We start from the raw sequence: 23,020 nt of genomic DNA on the forward strand, positions 1-23,020 counted from the left end.
AGTGAATGAAAAAAAAAACAACCTAATCTCTAAAGGATATAAGAAAAAAAAACAGAAGTATTAAACTCGGGAAGGCTAATTTGAAACTGATGCCCTTATACTATACATGTATATGTAGTAAGCCTCCGGTGTAGCATTTAAACTTACACAGTTCTGCCGAAACAAGGACAGCAAAGAGTAAACATTCTATATATAGGAAAAGTTTCACGTGACCCTGCGCGAGTGGCCATTGGTCATTTCGTTCACTTTTTTTATTTCGCGAACTCCACATTAGCAAAAACCTTACTTATCGTTACGCTGTACACCACGGCATTTGTGACATGACGCCAATAGAGGTGTTTTCGTTATTCACTGAGAAGAATTTATTACAAAATATTGCGCATTACTTGTGCCAGTGTTTCGCTATGATGCTCATGTTATCACAAAATAAAATGATTGATTTGGCGAGAGCTGGCCCTAATTATTGCTTTACACCGGAGGCTTACGTTATTCCATTGTATAGCGGAGCTTCCCAAACTTTCGATCAACAATTCAGTGGTCTGATGCCGTAATGACTACCTATGCGAAATGAGCTCTCGCAGGGTGAAGTGGAGACAAAATTTAAATGTGCAAGAGAGCTACTATCATCCGTCGCCTCACAAGCAGGTGCGACCCCGTTCATTTGCTCACAAAATCAAAATATTTGTAATATGTAGGGTTTAACGTCCCAAAACCACGATACGATTATGAGAGACGCCGCCGTGGAGGGCTCCGAAAAGTTACACCAGCTGGGGTTCTTTAACGTGCACTCACATTGCACAGTACACCTCAACCTTTCGTCTCGATAGAAATGCGACTGCCACGGCCGGGATTGAACATGTTACTTGTTGGTCAGCATCTAAGCACCATAACCGCGGTTCTACCAAGGTGAACATGTTTGCAAAAATAAAACATTGCAAGTTACGTCAATACCACCTCCAAGGTTACCCGATCATTTTGTACAATTATTTTCACATCTTCGTAGAAGCTTGTGCGTACCCGAAGCGAATGCACGAGTCGTTAGACCTTTACTATCTGTTGACATAGGCTGGTCTGACTCCCCCTCCCCCCTGTCTACTAAGGCAACTTATTGGCAGGACTTTTAATCCCCCTCCACCTTAGTTCACTAGGGAAGGTACCCCCCTGTGCCTTCCGCCACGTACGCAAAGCTATGTGTGTTCGTGAGCTATTTAAGTAGAAGACTTGCGCACCCGTTACTGCGCGTATATACATAGGGAACGTTTTGGCTCATCGATAGGCACATCAGAGCGAATGCATGCAGTACAGAAGTTCTGGGTTTCTAGGTACGTGAAGTTTGAGTGGTAAATGATCTCCCTCTTCCTACCCTCTCTAGAATTAGTAAATCTTTTAACGACAAAAGTTGTGACGAAAAAAAAAAGGAAAGACACCGTTGAAGCTTTATGGAGTAATTCATGAAGTTTATCCATTTTGCTAAGCGCCCAGCACAGTAGAAACAGGAAAGTTTGGGAAGCCGAAATCTAGCAGGCTTAATTACAATGGAACATGGAAGTGTGAGTGTAATACCTCCGTCTCGCTGCTGGATCCTGACTGCCTCGTCCGGTGCAGGGGGCGTGGCCCTGCCGCCAGGCTCTGACGTCACATCATGCATTGTGGAGCTTCTGACTGCATCACCAGCCATGCCAGAGTCTTGGTTCACAGAAACATTCATTCACGTCACAATAGTACCGTGTGATGTGCAGTGTCGTCTCGGTAAAAGGGGTGTTGTACAACAGGAATACTTCACAAGGCTTACCAGGTATTTCTGGTAAGCGTTCGGAATCGTTCATGTCTCAAAAATAACTGCTTCAAACGTCAAAAAGAAACAATATCACGGCTTCATTCACGAAGGAGCGGCTTCTGGGCCTTAAGTTCGGAAGTTGTGCTTTCTATAGTTGGTTTCAGAACAGATGGTCCCTAAATACTTCTATGTTTAAAAGTGACTAACAAAGCGAGCATGACGCATAAGTTTGCCGATTTATTCATTACCCGTGAATGACACTTGCACGGCAATAAGTGCTAGATCACCTCTCGTCTTAATATCGATACGTGCTAGCCACCAATCACATCAACTATTCTCAACCCGAAACCAAAGTTTACACTATTGTAAATGAAAGCTTCGATCTAACTCAATGCCTCGCCAATTTCACATTAGTAGTTAATACTGAAGTTCATTAAACAGTGTGGCATGGTCAGTTCTAGCACAAAAGCGATTGATCAACTAAGTTCATGATTTTTTTATTGCCTTCTAAAGCAAACACGTTTTTATCCTGTCTGTGCCTCGCGCCTAATTGTTAACTGACTGAGTAGGTCTTAGAAAAAGAAAAAGAAGTATTGCAATAGGTGGTTTGTGCGTTTCTGCAGGCTCACTTTTCCGTCTCCTGTCCTCGGCAGGAGTAACGAATGGCGGTATGGTTGTCTGTGTCGTGCTGGCATCGCTGCTGGCAGCGACAGGTGGGCAGTCTGGCGACTCTCCCTTCGTGAGCTGAAAAAAAAATGACGTGCCATTATTCGTTTTCTTTTTGGAATTCGAAACTTGATCACCACTTCTGTTTTCATTTATCGTCTCTTTGGAAAGCCTCAGTGGAACGTACTTTATTCGTTTTGTTTTGTTTTCTGTATGAGCATTACGAGACAATCGACGGTTCGCACTCCAGGGAAGTGCAAGGTACGCCTTTATTAGTTTAGAGGCGAAGCTCCTCTTAGTTTAACCTTTTCATGCGTCACGCGTAAACGAGAGAAGGGACGAGAAAGAAAAGAAGGCAGTGTCTCCCGAACAGTACAATAGACGGCGCTGTCTCATAGAAGTACATACAAACTGCAGTTTAGTGAGGATATTCTAGATGGCACTGTACCGCTACTCTTCGATTGGCTGCTGCGCGGGATGTACCTGGGTACGTGGAGAACGAGTGCCTCTTTCAGTCTCCTGGATAGTCACCGTACGTCACCAATCGTTGGTGGAGCGTGAATGAAGCACAGCGGCGGGCGCGTTGAAGACTCTTGCGCTCGGCTTTCTTGACTCGCGTCTCGTCGGTATTACCCGTGCGCTGTCTGCATTCTCGAACGCAGTCAGACGTATGGACGCGTGCACGGACGGACAGACGGACACACGGACGCATGGACGCTTCGCCCCTCGCACCATCACTCACTCCGTCGATATGCTGTGAATTTTTTTTACCTTATTCACCAGGCACGCCCATTCAATGAATGAGAAGCTGTTAGGTGGCTCCTGTACATTCTAGTTAGCGTAATTGACGAGCGCACACATTAGACGAGACGGTATAGCACATGCGTTTCACACTCGTTCTGTTGCTTTTATTACAATGTTTTGCCAATAACAACACCTCATTGTTGAGAAGCGAAGTTCTAAGGAGTCAAATCGAATTTCAATCAGTGGGAAAAAAAGTTTCTATGAATGTGTCTCCGAGCTTTTCACGTACGCGAGCTGACAGGTGTACAAATTAAACTTGTTATAATGAGTTTGCATCGGGACCATACTTTATCAGTTCGTTATGTAGATATTCTTTGAAAAATTAGGGATAAGAAAATGGATAATCATACGAATACGGACACCCCTATGCATATGGATATTCGTATGGATACCCATATGGATATCCACATTAATATGGATATAAAGATGGATACGGATGCCCATTTGGAGATCCACATGAATACCCATATTAATATGAATGTGGATATGGATATTCATATGGTGATCTCAACAACATATGCGCATCATGATTAATAAACGACTTTGCATATACTGTACACACATGTTGTTACGTCTTTGCATGATTGAGTGGGCAATGTACAGCGTTAATGGTGCCTCAGAGCTTCGCCCACTCGTCATCATTCACTTCGCGGACATGCTGCGATTCTCTTTTGTCTCTTTGTAGCCTTTCAAGCTGAAGCGAAACAGGAGTGAATGCAATTATGAAATATAAAATTTGTTCGACAAAATAGGCCTGCGTTCAGATTTACGTGACAAAGAATGTGATCGACAGTTGAAAAATAATCTGACTATATGGTAGCGCACTATCTTCCAATATCACTTTTAATATGCTTTTCGTTCCACCTTTCGAGATATGAGTGCCGCACGAACGAAACAATTTTTCGGTGCAACCGATACTGAGGATGCTCTAACGTTTCCGGTTTGTTATAAAAACGAATGAATGTACTCGAAATTATTCTGGAAAAACCGAATTTCCCAATTGTTGAACTATCATCAACAATTGGCTACGCAAGCGTTCGTTATTGCTAGGGCTTCGGGTCATCAGAGTTGGTTTTTTCTTGTAATTCGGGGGGAGTTTTTCGGAGTTTAATTGTTGGTGGAATTTAGGTATTTATCGCAGTTTTTTTCTCGTAAATTTTCAATTCTCTGAAAGTGGGAGTTTAATTCTGCATTATTTTAAATTCTCCAACATCTTAGATAAAATGGTATCTGAGCATGAAAACATCATAACACACGAAAGATTTTAGTGGTCGGGTAGGCTTAAACGCGCAAACAAATGCACAAGCACAAATACTTGAATCCAAAACACTTGCGTTTTTGCGTATTGTAAATTTAACGCTTGTTGTGATTAGGGTTGAAACATGCCCGGTTTTAGACCGGGTAGCCGGTTTTTTAGAAAGCGGGTCCACACCGTCATTGGCCATTTTTTTCTTTTTCTTGCTTTTTTTTCGAAGCAGTAAATGAAGCGTTGTTCTAATCACTAGCATTTTAAGTCAGCAGTTAGACTATGGTGCGTTGCCTCAGTGTGCCGTTTTTGCTTGTACATGAGGTTTATTTGGCTAAAAGAAAGCAATGTTACATTAAATGGCACTGCATGCCAAAGACCTGACATGGCGTCTGTTGTTCAACGCTAAGTTAAAACTGTTGACGTGAGGTGAAGTTTATATATCCCAAACAGGCCGACGTCTCAGTGGCCGATTTGAAGACGCCCTCTCCATCAAGAGAAAATCAGGGTCAATTGGCCGTTAAAATCGTATTTTATCGATAAATCCGAATTATAAAAAAGTTACAGTCGAGAGTTGATTGGATTTGTATACGTAAACATAGAGCTCTAGTAATAAAGGAGTCTAACTGTACATAATTTACGGCGTGTAAGGAGTGCATCTCTCGCCATCATCTTCACGCACGTGTCATTTCACTAGCTGTCAACTGCAAGTAACCCGTCCTCCAACACGAACCGCAACATTTCAAGCCTCATTTTTGTTTCCTTGAGCTGCCAGAAACTGAAACCACCTGCCTCACTGTGCTGCCGCCGTATTAACTCGTACCGATTCTTTGGACACGTTGCGAACCTGTATCACGCCATAACACCTACTTTTATTGTTCCAATATGCTAACCAACCCTTATCTAACACACTGAACGGGGCCTTTAAGGCGACAAAATGGAATGAAATAAAAATGTATTATCATACCGAATGTTCACCCAATTTTCAGTGTTTTTCATAATTTGGCGCTAACTATTATTATTATTATTTGATTTGCATACACAGATGCACAAGGACACAGAGGAAAGAGGGAGAGAACAAGCTGGCAACTGCCGCCTGGAGGGGCACAACGACTGCTCACTCTTTCGGGAGGAGGGAAGAAACAGAGGAAACAAAAAATAGAGGCGAGAAAGAGGGAAGAAGATAAGGAAAGGAAAAAAAATGACGAAGACTTCGACGAGTATGAGTAACAAAACATAAATAAAAATATTAAGAAAAGAAAAAAAACACCGTCTTTTATAGGGTGGCGAGGTCCGTTTGGTTCATAAAAGTAAGGAGAGCTCGATGGGCCTGGTTGCGTCGGGAAGCACTACCACTCGGGAAGAGGTAGTTGTCTAGAGTCGCGCACTTAGCGGGCGAAGCGAAACAATACAGTCAGACCTCGGGTCCTAAACGTAAAACAACTTGGCGTGTGCTGCGAAGGAGCCGCACCGTCATTCGGTCCCGCGTGAGCACGTCGTAGAGCGCGAATCCCGGTGCGTCGCGCATGGGCCTCTGCGAGTCGCACGGGGAGCGCTGCAGCAGGTCGCAGCTGCGGTTGCCGAAGGCGAACGCCTTGCATCGCGGAGACTTGAGCAGGCACGCGGCCAGGCACTGCACGGGGCTGCTCAGGCTGGAGAGCACCTCGAGCGGCTCCATGTCTGGCACGGCGCCCCGAAGAGACTTGCGGCTCGCGAATCCGCTGTTCGTATTCTGCAACGCGCAGAGATTAGTGTTACAAGATTAGGCACCTTCATCTCAAAGGGACACGAAAGTGAAACAATCGCTTGGTTTAGATTGATAAAATGTATTACGCGAACTCCATTGTCGCAAGTTTAATCACCATAAGTTCATTATTAGAAGAGAAAACCAAGGTAGAAGTTTCATTCTTAAAATTTTGCGCCGGAATCTGCGCAAGTGATGTCACTGATTTCAGGATGAATTTTTCGTAATTTCGTGACATTGACTCGATGCGATTTTCTGTAACTTCGTATGCTAGGTCGATGGCACCCACAAATGGCAATGTGCTTCAGTTATACCTATTCGGAACTAGCTAAGACCCATTAGACGCCGTCAAAATCTTCTATGTCACGGTGGTCGGTACGGGAGTCCTGAGGTGGCGTCTCCACTCACATTTTCTTTTCGCGGGTTTGCTCGCTTATCAAGCATTGTCTCATGGTAAGAGTATGCGTTTTCGCGACTGTGCAATAAGACTTCACTAATACGCTAAATATCATTTTTCTCTTCAGTGTCCCTTTAAGGCTTTAATTCAGGATCCCAATGATTCACGGTACTTGGAGTGTCTGCAGAATCGATCATTCGTATACTCTTGGAGATAGCTTTACACGAACATTTATGAGTTCAGCTAGATCAAGAAATGATTCTGGATCAGTGAGAAAATGAGGCAAAGTGAGGCAGTATAACTTAAAAGTAAAATCATACAAAAATCAGTAGCTTTTATCTGCTTCATTAAGGTCCCTGTTGTTTTCACAGAGACCTTTGTCGATTTATTTCTCCGCAGTCCTCTCCCTTCTTTATTTCTCCGCAGTCCTCTCCCGCATGAAGCACGAAAGTGTTTCATGCGGGAGTCCACCACGGCTTCTTTGACGAATAATACATAGTAAAACATATACAATAAGTGATTGCATAGGTAAAAACAAGAAGGAAAAGTTCTAAGGCGGGGCGTCGAACCAGTGACATCTCACTTTGCGGCGCGCCACTGAAGCCACTAAGCCAAGGCATCTAAGGCATCTAAAATTCAGATCAATCTCGATCTGGACCTACCGTACGACTACTGTATGTTTTCAGTGTCCCTCAGTGGAGAGGACAACCGTCGATTTATATTTTGAACGTGTACTGCCCCCCTCATCTTTCGGGGTGTCCTTCGCGCAACTCTTTCACCAGGCACTACGTACGGTGGCCCGTCAACTCCTTGTGATAGTTGGAGACTTTAATGCCCCCAGCTCTCACTGGAGCTACCACTCTGAGAAGACCCGGGGCCGACAGCTTAAGGAGATCCTCTCCTCGCTTGGTCTCACGTTGCTCACTGATCTGGCACATCCCAAACGTTCCGGTGACTTGGTGTCGCGTGATACTTGTCCTGATTTATCCCTCACCCGTAACATCGGCGATGCCACGTGGGAGAATCTAAAGAAAACTCTAGGTAGCCATCATTTTCTGCTGCGTATTACATTCACACTGCGTCACGAAATGCGCCAACACTGAGGTCAGGTCCGTCTCACCGACTGGAACAAGTTCAGGTCGCAAACCTTCCCCATGGTTTCTACCTCAAGCGAATACGTGGCGTGGGTATATCCTATGCCCTTCGTACGCAACGAGCGTATACTCAGACACTTGCTACTACTAACGTGACTCCCACTATCTACTCACATCTTCGGCATCTCTGGGATGCTCACCGCGGCTTAATACGCCGTTGGAAGCGAAACAAGCTAAACCGTAAACTCCGCTGCCGCGTTGAGGCCCTCACCGCAGAAGCGGCTGCGTATTCAGTGCAGCTTGCAGACTCAAATCGAACCAACACCCGCACAAAGACAGCAGGTAAGATGGGCTCCAAGAGCACGTGGCGACCCTTTCGGAGCTTTCTGGACCGATGCTCTTCGCGTGGAGGAACACAGCGTCAACTGCGTCTCGCTTTGCATTCATATCAGGGCACGATGGACCACCTCGCGCGGCACCTCTGCGACCGATGCATATGTCGCAAAGTCGATCCCGTTGGGCCGGAATACATATATTCTGGTTCCCCCAACTCCACATTTGACGCTCCGTACACGCTCCCTGACTTGCGGGCAGCGCTGGCAAAAATGCGACGGGGCACGACTCCTAGTCGGGACGGCATCACAGTATCGCTCCTAGCTAATCTTCCCGACCAGGCTCGCTGCTCCACCTCATCAACTCTCTATGGGATGGCTCGCCATTACCAGCAGAATGGATCACTTCAATGATCCCACTCATCCCCAAGCCAGGTAAGCCGGTTAGCAGATTCCAGAAAATTCTCATCGTTTCCGTCGGCGCCATGCGCTGCCGAGGCTGGGGAAAGAGCGAAATGTTTCGAGGGCCGTCCGCGACACATGACGCAAATCTGCGTCACCATTCCCCTTTCCCTCGAGAACATTCCAGGGCTTGCTCGGCCGCCGATGTGACGAGGTTCGTCGGCGAACCTACGCTTCCGAGGGGAGAGAGACGGCGCGCCCGGGGAGTCTTTGTATGCTTGTTTTCTTCTTTATCGTTGACCTCGAGGCGTCTCTCCAGCGCTTGGTCGTGAGAATTTGGCGGCGCGCCCTTTTTTGAGCGCTAGTTTGTGACACTGCCCCCCACTTTAAGAATATTATGTCATAATATTCAAAACCACACAAAAGAGTGCGAACAGTCCCCACACACTTAAAGACTGTAAAATAGTCCGTCGCTCATGGCGCGTCACATTCACAATAGAACACTCAATACAATTGCACATTGCAATTCAATCTCACAACACATGAAATATAACCACAGGTACATGATTACAACACTTCATCACACATTTCAAGCAATACAAATGTACAAAAGTCTGTCTTTACAACAATTGTACAATCCTATACATCCGTCACCGCCACAAACACTTTGACTCGCTCGACACATACTTGTGACACAGGATAACAACCACATTAACACAACATATTGCACTCGGCACTGCCAAACACAGTCCGATTCGACCTCAGCACCTATCCTAGGTACTTCGAGCTGCGCTTTCGCCCTTTCTTGCGGTGCTCGCTCGATCTCTTCTTGTTTTTCCTCATTTTGTTCCGGCGAGCCCCTTCCAATGACGGTATCTGAGGCGGCGTCTCAGCCATCGTTGTCACTTCCAACATTGTTAACGGGTCATATTGTTCAACCGATCCTGTCCTGTTATTCACCCGCTTGTTCATGTCACGACATTGGGCCTGGCTGGCCGACTCCGTCACCTTCACACTGTCGGTCGGTTGAGGTCGTGCCGACGTAAGTCCAGCCACCCAGCACGTTAACTCATTCAACACGATCATCTCCCGATTCACTGTCTCTTGCACCCAAGCTTCACCTTGGGCTCGAGTGAAATCCTTCACGGGATTTTTCTCCACTGCATCTCGCGGTCCCTGTGGCGGCGATGGTTCCATCTTCGGGTCTTCCCCCAAACGTTCTGGATCGTTCGGCCCTCGCGCCCCGTCGATGTTCCCGATGATGAGGTCGTACAGGGGTGTCGTCATACGTAGGGCTGTAACCTTCCCGCTGAAGTAAAAGGTTTCAACCTCAATCTCTGCTTCGGCAAGCATCCGAACCGTGCTGTCAATTAGGCATACTGGTTTCGTTTATCCTGTTAACTCACTTTCCCGTACTAAATTTCGCCGCACAATAACAGTGGAGCTACCGGTATCCCTTAACCCCGTAACCTTCTTGACCACAACTTTTCCAGGCAGCGTTCGCACTCCCTTCGTAGCACCTGTTGGCTGTTTTGTCATTACAGCACCCACAATAGGAAGTTTCTCCCCCTTTTTGAGCTGTACAAACCCGCTGGTGACGTCATCATCATCGGCTCTCGGTGTCACCTGCACATAGGCTACTTGGTGAGTTTGACTCGCTCCGTTACGACAAGCGTCTGCCTTGTGCCCGGTCTGACCACACTTAAAACATTTTACAACAGTAGGGCTCGTAAAGATAGTTCAACAGCTGTTCGCGCAATGACCCACTCGGTTACACAGAAAACATCGCGGAACACTCTCCGGTGCACGTTTCTTTTGTTCGGGTGCCGAATTCTTCGAAAATTCGGGACACTCCTTCTTCATTTTCGCCAAACTTGTGCCACCTTGTGCTTCCAAGAATTGGTCGGCCAATTCCAGCATGTCTTCAAGTGACTCATCCTTCCTCCCTTTCAAGTACAGCGACAGGCTTGGGTGGCAACTGGCAAGAAATCGCTCTCTAATAAAGAGCTCTCTAAGCTCGTCGTACTCCTGCGCTGTCCCTGAAAGTTCAATCCATCTGTCGAAATAATGGCGAAGTCGGGCGGCATACTGCGTAGCCGTCTCACCATCAGCTGGCTTTCTTGTCCGAAATCTGTCCCGGAGTCCTTCCACAGTAAATCTAAATCGCTTCAGCAAAGCAGCTTTCACCTTTGAATAGTTGGCTGCATCGGTCGGCGTCAGCCTACCGTACACACTGAGTGCTTCACCACTCAAGCAAGTACTCAAAGCAGTTGCCCATTGATGTTCCGGCCAATTCTGGCTCCTCGCAATCGTCTCAAATCAGTGAAGGTACACGTCAAGGTCGTCCTTCCTTTCATCAAACGCTACGAGCAGCTTGCTTAGGTTCAAGCGGAAGCCGTGGTCCTCCCGTTCGCTGCTTTCAACTCTAGCTGGACCAGAGTTTCACTTCGCTGTTGCAAACGGAGCCGCTCGAGTTCCATCTCGCGAAGCCGCTGCCGTTCCCCTTCAGCCATCTCCGCCTCTCTTTCTTCTTTCAGCTGTCGCTTCTTTGCCTCTCTTTCTTCTCTCGCCCTTTCGGCTGCCAACTTTTCTCTATCCAGCTCCAACTTCAATTGCTGCTCTCTTTCTTCTTTCAGCTGTCACTCCTTTGCCCCTATTTCTTCTTTCAGCTGTCGTTCCTTTGCCTCTCTTTCTTCTTCGCCCTTTCAGCGGCCAGTTTTTCTCTCTCCAACTCAGCTGCCTTTTCTTCCTTGGCCCTCTCTGCTGCCAACCTCTTTCTCTCCACCACCTCTTTCTCCTTCTGGCTCACACACTTCCGTAGTTCAGCGCCAGAAAGACCCCTCTTCTCACCAAGAGCAACTAACTTTTCGAGATCCATGGTGTCTCGGAAATAAAACCTTGCCACGTGCACAAGACATCTGCCAACTCAGTCTATCGAAACACTCTCCGCCCACTCGTTAACGAGAACACTGATCAACACACAAAAATTTCCGATAGCACTATCAACGACTCAAGGCTCTTTCTCACTACTTTGGACACACCGTGCACCAAAAAGGTCCTGTCGCGGACGCCAGATTAATTGTCACGGGTCCCGTTAATTAGGGAGGCGATCGCCGGGCTGATTCCCAGGACCGAAATATTGGCCCCCCGAACTGCCCCACGAAAGCGTGGACAATTTAGAAGTGGTCCTATTTGGCACACCAGTGGACGCCGGCTGTGGCCCAAAGAACAAGTCAGAGCCGAGAGTTGATAAACAAAACAAAATTATATTTTCAATTATGGCAGATCATACCAATACAAAAATATGCACACTCGACAATAGTTGAATACAATATGTCACCAATCAAACAACGTTCTACACAGTACAATCAGCCACACTGAAAACAACGGACACAAACAACAATACGTGCTACAGTGCAGTCGCATGCATCGAACAATCAAGACACTTAAAGTATAAAGAGTTCAAAAACTTATTCGGTCTAAAGTCCTCGGAACAAAAGTCTGGATGATACTCTTCCGAGAGTAACTCACTCAAAGTCCAGCATTGTTGTCGTTCCGCTGCCCCCGAAGTTTCTCTTCCAGGAAACCTCGCGTCTTCAATTGGCCGCTCTCCAGGCTCCAAATTTCTTCGCCGGTAACTCGTCGGCTTCACACACGCAGCTGTTGCCACGCGTCTTCGCTCGATAGCGGTAGACATACACTCTTGCCTGTAGCTCGAGTCTTCAACCATCAGGTGGAAATCCTCTTCTTCTCCTCCTTTGTCATGGAAGACAAAAGGCGTCGCCAACAAGGCGGAACACGCTACGCACAATGGCGCATACTTTCTTCTTCTCCTTCTTTCTCACTAAGGACAAAACCTTCACCGTCGGACGCGGTGGAATAGCCCACGCACATTGGCGCTAACTTCCTTCTTCTGATCTCCCATCTCGGCTGCTCGATTAAATACCTTCCGCGCGAAATTCCAGAAATCTCTCATCATTTGTCACACATGTCCCGTTTATTAGGGAGGCGATCGCCGGGCTAATTCCAAGGGCCGAAGTATCGGCCCCCCGAACCACACCACGAAAGCGTGGACAATTTAGAAGTGGTCCTTTTTGGCGCTCCAGCGGACGCCAGCTGTGGCCCAAAGAACAAGTCAGAGCCGAGAGTTGATAAACCAAACACAACTATATTCTCAATAATGGCAGATCGAAAACCATACACAAGAATGCACACTCCACAATAGATGAGGACAATATGTCACCAATCAAACAACGTACTACGCAGTACAATCAGCCACACTCGAAACAACGGACACAGACAACAATACGCACTACGATGCAGTCTCATGCATTGAACAACCAAGACACTTAAAGACTAAAGAGATAGAAAACCTATTCAGTCCAAAGTTCTTGGAACAAAAGTCTGGATGATACTCTTCCGAGAATCACTCACTCAAAGTCCAGCGTTGTTGTCGTTCCGCTGCCCCTGAAGTTTCTCTCCCAGGAAACCTCGCTGAAGTTTCTCTTCCAGGAAACCTCGCGTCTTCAAATGGCCACTCTCCAAGCTTCAAACTTCTTCGCCGGAAACACGTCGGCTTCACACACGCAGCTGTTGCCACGCGTCTTCGCTCGACAGCAGTAAACACACGCTCTTGCCTGTAGCTCAAGCCTTCACCCCTCAGGTGGAAATCGTCTTCTTCTCCTGCTTTGTCTCTACGGACAAAACCTTCGCCGACTACACGGCAGAATTCCTACGTGCTCTGGCGCTAACTTCCGTCTTCTCCTGATCTCTCATCTCCGCTGCTCGGTTAAATACCTTCCGCGCGACATTCCAGAAAGTTCTCATCATTTCGTCGGCGCGATGCGCAGCGGAGGCTGGGGGAAGGTGCGAGACTGTACGAGGGCCGTCCCCGACAGATGACTCAACCCGGCATAACACGCCCCTTTCCTTCTAGAAAATTTCCAGGGCTTGCTCAGCCGCCGTCGTGGGGTGAGGAGGTTCATCGGCGAAGCCACGCTTCCGAGGGGAGAGCGTCGCGCGCCCGGGGAGCCTTGGATGCTTGTTTTCTCTTTTCTTTTTTTCGTTGACCTCGCCGCGTCACTCCGGCGGTTCGTCGCGAGAATTTGGCGGCGCGCCCTTGTTGAGCGCTCGTTCTGTGACACTGCCCCCCCCTTTAAGAATAGTATCTCATAATATTCAGAACCACACAAACGAGCGCGAACAGTCGTCACACACTCAAATACTGTAACATAGTCCGTTGCTCATGACACGTCAGATTCACAATATATCATTCAATACAATTGGACATAACAATTCAATCTCACACACATGAAATATAACCGCAGGTACATGAGTACAACGCTTCATCACACATTCCAAACAATACAAACGTACAAAGTTCTGTTTTTACAACACTATACATCACATCATCGCACAGAACACGTTGACTCGCTCGATATACACTTGTGACACAGGATAACAAGAACATTAACACAACATATGTCACTCAGCACTGCCAAACACATTCTGATTCGACATCAGCACGTATCCTGTGTATTTTGAGCGGCGCTTGCACCCTTTCTTGCGGTGCTCGCTCGACCTCTTCTTGTGTTTCCACGTTCTTTTTCGGCGAGCCCTTTCCAACGACGATATCTGAGGCGGCGTCTCAGCCATCATTGTCACTTCCGACACCGTTATCGGGTCATAACGTTCAACGGGTCCTGTCTGTTTATTTACCAGCTCGTTCATGTCACGGCATTGGGCTTGGCTGGCCAACTCCGTCACCATTACACTGTCGGTCGGTTGGGGTCATGCCGACGTACGTCCAGCTGCCCAGCTCGTGAACTCATTCAACACGATCGTCTTCTCATTCGCTGTCTCTTGCGCCACGGCTTCACCTTGGGCTCTAGTAAGATCCCTCACGGGATGCTCCTCCACTGTATCTCGCGGTCGCTGGGTTGGCGAGGGCTCTATCTTAGAGTCTTCTCCCAAACATTCCGAATCATTCGGTCCTCGCGCCCCGGCGATGTTTCCGATGACAAGGTCGTAAAGGGGAGTCGTCATGCATAAAGCAGTAATCTTCCCGCTGAAGTACGGGGTTTCAACCTCAATCTCTGCTTCGGGAAGCAACCGAACCGTACGGTCAATTAGACAAACCGGTTTTGTTCTGCCTGTCAACTCACTTTCCCGTACCAAATTTCTCCGCACGATAACCGTGGAGCTACCGGCGTCTCTTAGAACCGTAATCTTTCTGCCCGCAACTTTTCCAGGCAGCGTTGGCATTCCCTTCGTAACACCGGTTGGCTGTTTTGACATTAAAGCACCCACAATAGGAATTTTCTCCCTATTTTTCAGCTCTACGAATCCATCGGTGACGGCATTATTACCGGATTTCGGTGCCGCTTGCACACAGGATACCTGGTGAGTTTGACTCGCTCCGTTTCGACATGCGTCTGCTTTGTGCCCAGTGTGACCAAGCTTAAAACATTTTACTACCGTAGGGCTCGTAAAGTTAGTACGACAGTTGCTCGCGCGATGACCCACTCGGTTACACAGGAAACATCGCGGAACACTCTCCGGTGCACGCTTCTTTGGTTCGGGTGCCGAATTTTTCGAGTCTTCGGGACACTCCTTCTTGACCTTGCCCAAATTAGTTCCACCTTGCGCTTCCAAGAATTCATCAGCCAATTCAAGCATTCCTTCAAGTTACTCAGCCTTCCTCTCTTTCAAGTACAGCGACAGGCTTGGGTGGCAACTAGTAAGAAATTGTTCTCTAATTAGGAGCTCTCTAAGCTCATCGTACTCCTGCGCTGTCCCTGAAAGTTCAATCCATCTGTCGAAATAATGGCGAAGTCGGGCGGCATACTGCGTAGCTGTCTCACCATCAGCCGGCTTTCCTGTCCGAAATCTGTCCCGGAACCCTTCCACAGTAAATCTAAATCGCTTCAGCAAAGCAGCTTTCACCTTTGCATAGTTGGCTGCATCGGTCGGCGTCAGCCTACCGTACACACTGAGCGCTTCACCACTCAAACAAGTACTCAAAGCAGTTGCCCATTGATGTTCCGGCCAATTCTGGCTTCTTGCAATCGTCTCGAATCTGTGAAGGTACGCGTCAAGGTCGTCCTTCCTTTCATCAAACGCTACGAGCAGCTTGATTGGGTTCAAGCGGAATCCGTGGTCCTCCCGTTCGCTGCTTTCAACTCTAGCTTGGACCGGAGTTTCACTTCGCTGTTGCAAACGGAGCCGCTCGAGTTCTATCTCGTGCTGTCGCTGCCGTTCTCTTTCCTCTCTTTCTTCTTTCGCCCTCTCAGCTGCCAGTCTTTCTCTCTCCAGCTCCAACTTCAATTGCTGCTCTCTTTCTTCTCTCGCCCTTTCGGCGGCCAGCTTTTCTCTCTCCAGCTCCAACATCAATTGCTGCTCTCTTTCTTCCTTCAGCTGTCGCTCCTTTGCCTCTCTTTCTTCTTTCAGCTGTCGCTCCTTTGCTTCTCTTTCTTCTCTTGCCCTTTCAGCTGCCAACCTCTCTCGTTCCAACTCAGCTGCTTTTTCTTCCTTGACTCTCTCAGCTGCCAACCTCTCTCGTTCCAACTCAGCTTCTTTTTCCGCTTTGGCTCTTTCGACCACCAGTCTTTCTTTTTCCAGCTCAGCTGCCTTTTCTTCTCTGGCCCTCTCTTTTTCTTTTTTTTTCCTTCTGGGTGACCCACTTCCGTAGTTCGGCGCCAGAAAGACCCATCTTCTCACCAAGAGCGACTAACTTTTCGAAACCCATTGTGTCTCGCAACTCGCAAATAAAACCTTGCCGCGTGCAAAAAGTATCTGCCTAAATCAGTCTATCGGAACACTCTCCTGCACTCGTTAACGAGAACACTGAACAACACACAAAATCGTTCCGATAGCACTATCAACACTCGGGGCTCTTTCTCACTACCTTTGGACACACTGTGCACCAAAAGGTCCTCGTCGCGGACGCCAGAATAATTGTCACACATGTCCCGTTTATTAGGGAGGCGATCGCCGGGCTAATTCCAAGGGCCGAAGTATCGGCCCCCCGAACCGCACCACGAAAGCGTGGACAATTTAGAAGTGGTCCTTTTTGGTGCTCCAGCGGACGCCAGCTGTGGCCCAAAGAACAAGTCAGAGCCGAGAGTTGATAAACCAAACACAACTATATTCTCAATAATGGCAGATCGAAAACCATACACAAGAATGCACACTCCACAATAGATGAGGACAATATGTCACCAATCAAACAACGTACTACGCAGTACAATCAGCCACACTCGAAACAACGGACACAGACAACAATACGCACTACGATGCAGTCGCATGCATTGAACAACCAAGACACTTAAAGACTAAAGAGATAGAAAACCTATTCAGTCCAAAGTTCTTGGAACAAAAGTCTGGATGATACTCTTCCGAGAATCACTCACTCAAAGTCCAGCGTTGTTGTCGTTCCGCTGCCCCTGAAGTTTCTCTCCCAGGAAACCTCTCCGAAGTTTCTCTTCCAGGAAATCTCGCGTCTTCAAATGGCCACTCTCCAAGCTTCAAACTTCTTCGCCGGAAACACGTCGGCTTCACACACGCAGCTGTTGCCACGCGTCTTCGCTCGATAGCGGTAAACACACGCTCTTGCCTGTAGCTCGAGCCTTCACCCCTCAGGTGGAAATCGTCTTCTTCTCCTGCTTTGTCTCTACGGACAAAACCTTCGCCGACTACACGGCGGAATCCCTACGCGCTCTGGCGCTAACTTCCGTCTTCTCCTGATCTCTCATCTCCGCTGCTCGGTTAAATACCTTCCGCGCGACATTCCAGAAAGTTCTCATCATTTCGTCGGCGCGATGCGCAGCGGAGGCTGGGGGAAGGTGCGAGACTGTACGAGGGCCGTCCCCGACAGATGACTCAACCCGGCATAACACGCCCCTTTCCTTCTAGAAATTTCCAGGGCTTGCTTGGCCACCGTTGTGGGGTGAGGAGGTTCATCGGCGAAGCCACGCTTCCGAGGGGAGAGCGTCGCGCGCCCGGGGAGCCTTGGATGCTTGTTTTCTCTTTTCTTTTTTTTCGTTGACCTCGCCGCGTCACTCCGGCGGTTCGTCACGAGAATTTGGTGGCGCGTCCTTGTTGAGCGCTCGTTCTGTGACATCATTTCGTCGGCGCGATATGCAGCGAAGGCTGGGGAAAGAGTGAGACGGTACGAGGGCCGTCCGCGACACATGACGCAACTCTGCATCACCACGCCCCTTTCCCTCAAGATATTTCCAGGGCTTGCTCGACCGCCGATGTGAGGAGGTTCGTCGGCGAACCTAAGCTTCCGAGGGGAGAGAGACGGCGCGCCCGGGGAGTCTTTGCATGCTTGTTTTCTTCTTTATCATTCACCTAGAGGCGTCTCTCCAGCGCTTGGTCACGAGAATTTGGCGGCGCGCCCTTTTTTGAGCGCAATTTGTGACAGTGGTACTCCTCAGGGTGCAGTCTTGTCACCCCCCCCCCTTGTTTAACTTGTGGCCATGATGAAGCTCACTTCCTTCCTTAACGAAGTCGAGGGGGTACTACACCATGCACTGTATGCCGATGATATAACAATATAAACCAACACAGGCTCTCCAGCTCAAATCGAGGAACGTCTACAACAGGGCGGTCTTCTAGTGCACACTTACGCCGCCTCTTGCAGCCTGGAGTGCTCCCCCACTAAGTCGGCCCTTCTATCAGTTTCACGCCTACCACCAACCCAGATATCCTTACCCTCCAGACCTGTCCCGTCCGTCTAAGATCTTCGGATTCTGGGGTCGCACCTCTCGTCCTCATTGGACCTTAAGGGCACTATATCCTCCTTCCGACGCATTAGCGAACAAGTGAGTCGTATGATCCGGCGGGTATCTACCAAACGTGGTGGCCTCCAAGGTACTCACTCCATCAGGCTGGCCCAAGCGTTTGTGACCAGTCGAGTCCTCTATGCCTCACGCTACCTTCACCTGCGTTTTCACCACGAACACTAACTTGATGCTCTTCTACGCTCCGTGAATTACGCGCGCTGGACCTTCCCATCACCACTTCCATAAGCCGCTTTGCGGCTCTAGGAGTGCACAACTCCTTCGCGGAGCTGCGGGAAGCCCATGGCGTCAACCAACTGAATCGTCTATCGCAGGCACCTTCCGGGCGGCGCCTGCTCCACAGACTTGGTCATAACACAATCGCTGACCCAGTCCCTACATCCCCAGTGCTGAAACTATGGCGCCAGAAGTTATAGGTGGAGCCACTACCCCGTAACACGGACCCCTAATAAGACGCCGGTCGTATAGGCAAGCGCGTACTGCTGCTCTTCAGGCGCGTCACTCCGATAACCCCGGCGTATTCTATGTAAACGTCTTGGGCCCTTCCACTTTTGTTTATTACTCGGCCGCTGTGATCACGGAGGACCGCCACGTCGATAGCCCCTCCATTAGAGCCGACAGTGCAACTCATGCAGAGGAGGTTGGTATCGTTTTGGCTGCCTCCCATCATACTGCTCACATTATCTTAACAGACTCGCACTCAGCCTGTTCTCGATACATCCCGGGTCCATCACCGCATTGGCTGGTCATCTTTTTCAAGCCACTTCCTGGCGCTTTATGCCTCACTCCGTAAGAGTAGTATGGACTCCAGGCTACACAGGTCTTCCTGACAACGAAGCGGCAAATGCGGCTGCCCTCGCTTCTCTTCTCAGGGCCGCTGCCCATCCATGTCCTGAGTCGGATCCTAAAAACTCCAGTTCCCCACGCTACTGTGATATTCTAGATTATTATCGCTGTTCGCGCCGACTTTACCCTGGCCCCGCACGCGGTCTGGTGAAAGCGGACGAACGACTGCTACGCCGCCTTCTGACTAACACTTTACTTAGTCCAACGGTCACCGACACTTCATACCGGAAATATCTCGCACGTGTCCAACTTGTCAAGTGTTAGCCGACACCTTTCACGTTGTTGCTTCGTGCCCTGCTACTCCACCCTCTTTCTCATCCACCTTCCCATCCCATCTAAAGAGGCTTGGGAGGAGTACCTGCTCGGCTGCTCTACCTCGGATGCGCAACACTCCTTGGTGGCGCGTGCCCGGCCAGCGGCGATCTCCAATGGCGTCCCGGACTAGGGACTGCCACTCAGGCGCACAAAAACTTTCTAGTTCATTTCAAAATAAAAAGTTGACCACCCCCACCACCACAAAGGGAGCGCACGTTGTGAATCTAGCTAGCTGCAAGCCAGTCATAGACACCATATATCATTGCCGATCCTCAAAGATCTTCAACTTCATTGCGTTTTTGTCATCAGTATCGAGATGGCGCAACGGGCTCGCGTTGGGCGCCTTTCGCGTTTCTTTGAGCACGCGCCTCCACGGGGCATGGTCTCTCATACGCACTCGCTTACCAGATCTTACACTCGTGATTCAAAAGAGCACGAAGGTCACTTCGCTCGCTGCCATGGCTCCCTTTACGAATGGAGCACGCTGCTCACATACGATAAAGTAAGAATTGTGACAGTTGTTCGCTCTCGTCCTGTGTATACTTGTGCGTTCATTTCGTGCGTCTTCCTTTCTTGAGCAGCGTGCTTTAAGTGTCACGCTGAGAGTGTTGTTTGTCCGCACTCGTGCTGTCTACGCTCATTTCGTGTGTGCTTTCTGCATGAGGTGCGCACTGTAAGTTTTGAGCTGCTTGCCGTTATTCGCCTGAAATTGCAATTTCTTGCTGTAGCATTCATTCATACGGCCCGTGTGGCGAAACAACGCAAAATAAACGCTCAGCTGCCTCGCTAAAGGCACGTTTCACTTTCGTGTTATATCGACTTTAAAAAGAGGGATCAGCCATGTTTTTTTTTTTCATTTAGAAGCAGCGTGTTCTGGTATATATGACGGAACTTGTTCTATACTTACGTGCTGTCATGTTTCTCGAACGAATTGTATACTATTCGACAGGCGATGATTACATAGGCTATTTTTCACTAGTATCATGTCACAATACGTTTACCTTTCGCCATGAACCGCTTCTTCTTTGATACCTCGGTCGAAACAAGATAGCTATCAGCGCCTCTGACGATTGCTCATACATCCTTACGGTTAGTTAGTGAACGTCATAACCGATGATTGAATTTTACAGTCACGCGCACGGCAACAGGGATGACGACATCAACCACAAATACAACAAACAGTACTACTACTACTACTACTACTACTACTACTACTACTACTGCATGCAGTAAATGCTCACGCCGTCACCAGCAATTACACCACTAATAAACTCAGAAATGTCAATCGGTACTACTACTACTACTACTAATACTACTGCAGTGAATAGTCACCACCATCACCAACAATTACCCCACTAATAAACTATCAAAGATATGTTGAACCAAGAAAAGTCAGAGCCATTCCGCTCTGAGAACGTGGGTGACTAGCGGAGCTGACGGGTGCACTCCGCTCTATGCTCTCATTGGCATCCTTCATTAGCGTTCGGCTACTCAGGCACAGTTCGTGGTCTATCCATACTTGCCACGCACGAGAGCGCTAACGCAGAGCCTGTACTCTACTGACGTGGCGAAACAGGTACGAAAGTACCGCTCCACAGAAGCATCGTGCACCTCACGTGCTATCGCACGGCCCCCGGTATCATCCTACCGTTGACTGATCGACGATGTCAATTGATGGCGTCATCATGTAACCTCACGTTGACGCCGTGATAATGTCGCAAATATTTGTATCTATGACGTCATCACGAGACGTCATCGTCGTTCGGAGGAGGTCACGTGTGTGCGTTTTTTTTTTGTATGCGGACGGACACCGCAAAATCAAGGAGGTGTGCCATTCACAGTAAAAGGTACCAAAATCTCAGTGAATCGTGCACGCGAGACAGCAATACGCATGCACTGAGCCAGTAAGCAGAGCGTAGCTTACAGCTGGGCGCGAGCGTCCACCCAGGCGTGGGCCTCTCGTACTGAAGCGGCCCGCTGTTGTGGCGGGCTTTTTGCTGGAACTGGCGATGACGGGTCCACTTCCGCTGCTGGTGAGGAATATCGCCGTCGTCTTCTCCTCTCCCGGCCCGATCAGGGCGCCCGAGGGACAGGCGGCAGCTCCCAGGAGCAACCACCTAAGCAGAAGCTGGTATCCCGCCATGCCCTGCATTCTGGCAAGTTGAAGATTACGCGGCAGCAGGCTAGGCAGCCAACCAGTGAAGCCACATAACACCCACTATGTGCGACCCCTAATACTGTTTCGAGCATTTATTATACTTTCTTGTTAGTTTGAATACACTATTGCAATTGCATCATGTCCACGGACCATGAGGGCGAGCAACTGATGAAGACAATGCGACAGAGTGGGCCTGTCCCTGCCCATCCGAGAGAAAGTTTGATGAACAGATTTGTTTACGAACGCGACACAATTATTATCTACCAGAGATTTCACAAGGCCAACGAAATACATTGGTTATGGCATACGACGAATAAGTTCCGCGCCAGAACACACAGGCGTACGTGTTTGGTCGATAATTGCAACGAGAGACGCATTTTAAGGGTTGACAAGGCACGTTGTACTGATTTAGCCTCAATATATATTGTAATGTCTTTGCAGATAATGAGACCGTGGTGTATTTATATGGTCGTAGTATATAAGTAAATAATTTCAGCTTGAAAATAATTATATTCGCTGTAAATGTGGTTGAAAGGTTGTGCTCGCGATCAAACTCAATCAATGCACTAAAATGTCTTGAGTATCATCCGAATACATGAACCTGACATATAATTTTTTGAAATCACTTGCGCCTTTCGGGTTGATGTCGATGTTGTCACCATAGAGTCTGCGCTGAAAAACTGACAGTATGGATGACCAATTACAGCCTAACCGACGCTTTACTTATGTCACGACGTGAACGATGTTACAACCCGTACGATATTGGAGAAAAAAAGTGTATTTTAGTTTCTATTTCCTCACAGGTTAAATGAGCAGGGGGAAGTGAGTCTAAAAGGCTGGCCCGCGTTTTCGCTATAGTTGTACATTCTCAGAGGTGCGTTGTCATACTGGCAGGCTATAGTTTCAAAATCTTTCTAAGGACGACAAGGTACCTTCGACATATGTATAAGTCCTCCTGTTGAAACGTCGGCCAGCCTGTCTGAGTCACTTCCATCTGCTCGTTCAATCTATCCACACTGTGTGTGTCCATCGGTGGGCTCCCACCTTGAATTGTGGTGTCGGCATGTTGAACTCTTGGTGGTTGTGTGTCGTTAAAACACGATATGATGTCGCCACGGCATTGTTTCCTTCTAAGCATAATTTTATGTCCACATTCAACGAAGGCCCTTCCCAACAATCTCCAAGTCACCCTGCGCGCTTCGCGTGAACTGATTCCATTTTATACCTGCAAATTTCGTAATTTAATCACTCCTCAGCCCCCACCCCCCTCGGCTACGTGTCCCATCCGTTGGTACCCATTCTGTTACTCTAAACGACCATTAGCTACGCGTTACGTTCGTTAAGTGCATGACCTAACGGTCCACTTTTTTCGCGTAATGCCAACTAGAATATCGGCAACCGCAATGTGTTACCTGATCCACTATGCTGTGTTC

General features: G+C 48.3%; 1 protein-coding gene across 3 annotated transcripts in view; it reads right to left on the bottom strand.

The window, feature by feature from the left end:
• Positions 1–23,020, bottom strand: part of LOC142768964 (uncharacterized) — a 37,394-nt gene that overhangs the window by 4,014 nt on the left and 10,360 nt on the right. Inside the window, exons 2-5 of one of the 3 annotated variants that reach the window (XM_075871633.1) lie at positions 21,354–21,582; positions 5,965–6,225; positions 2,407–2,521; positions 1,564–1,662 (exon numbers count right to left, since the gene is read on the bottom strand). In XM_075871633.1, the coding sequence (XP_075727748.1) occupies positions 1,564–1,662; positions 2,407–2,521; positions 5,965–6,225; positions 21,354–21,581 (703 nt within the window). In that variant the 5' untranslated portion in view covers position 21,582. Of the gene's footprint in view, positions 1–1,563; positions 1,687–2,406; positions 2,522–5,964; positions 6,226–21,353; positions 21,583–23,020 lie in introns of all 3 variants that reach the window. The other 2 variants (XM_075871628.1, XM_075871636.1) reach the window with 2 other exon arrangements.

This window comes from Rhipicephalus microplus, chromosome 1 (genome assembly GCF_043290135.1).
Source record: "Rhipicephalus microplus isolate Deutch F79 chromosome 1, USDA_Rmic, whole genome shotgun sequence".
Lineage (NCBI taxonomy): Eukaryota > Metazoa > Arthropoda > Arachnida > Ixodida > Ixodidae > Rhipicephalus > Rhipicephalus microplus.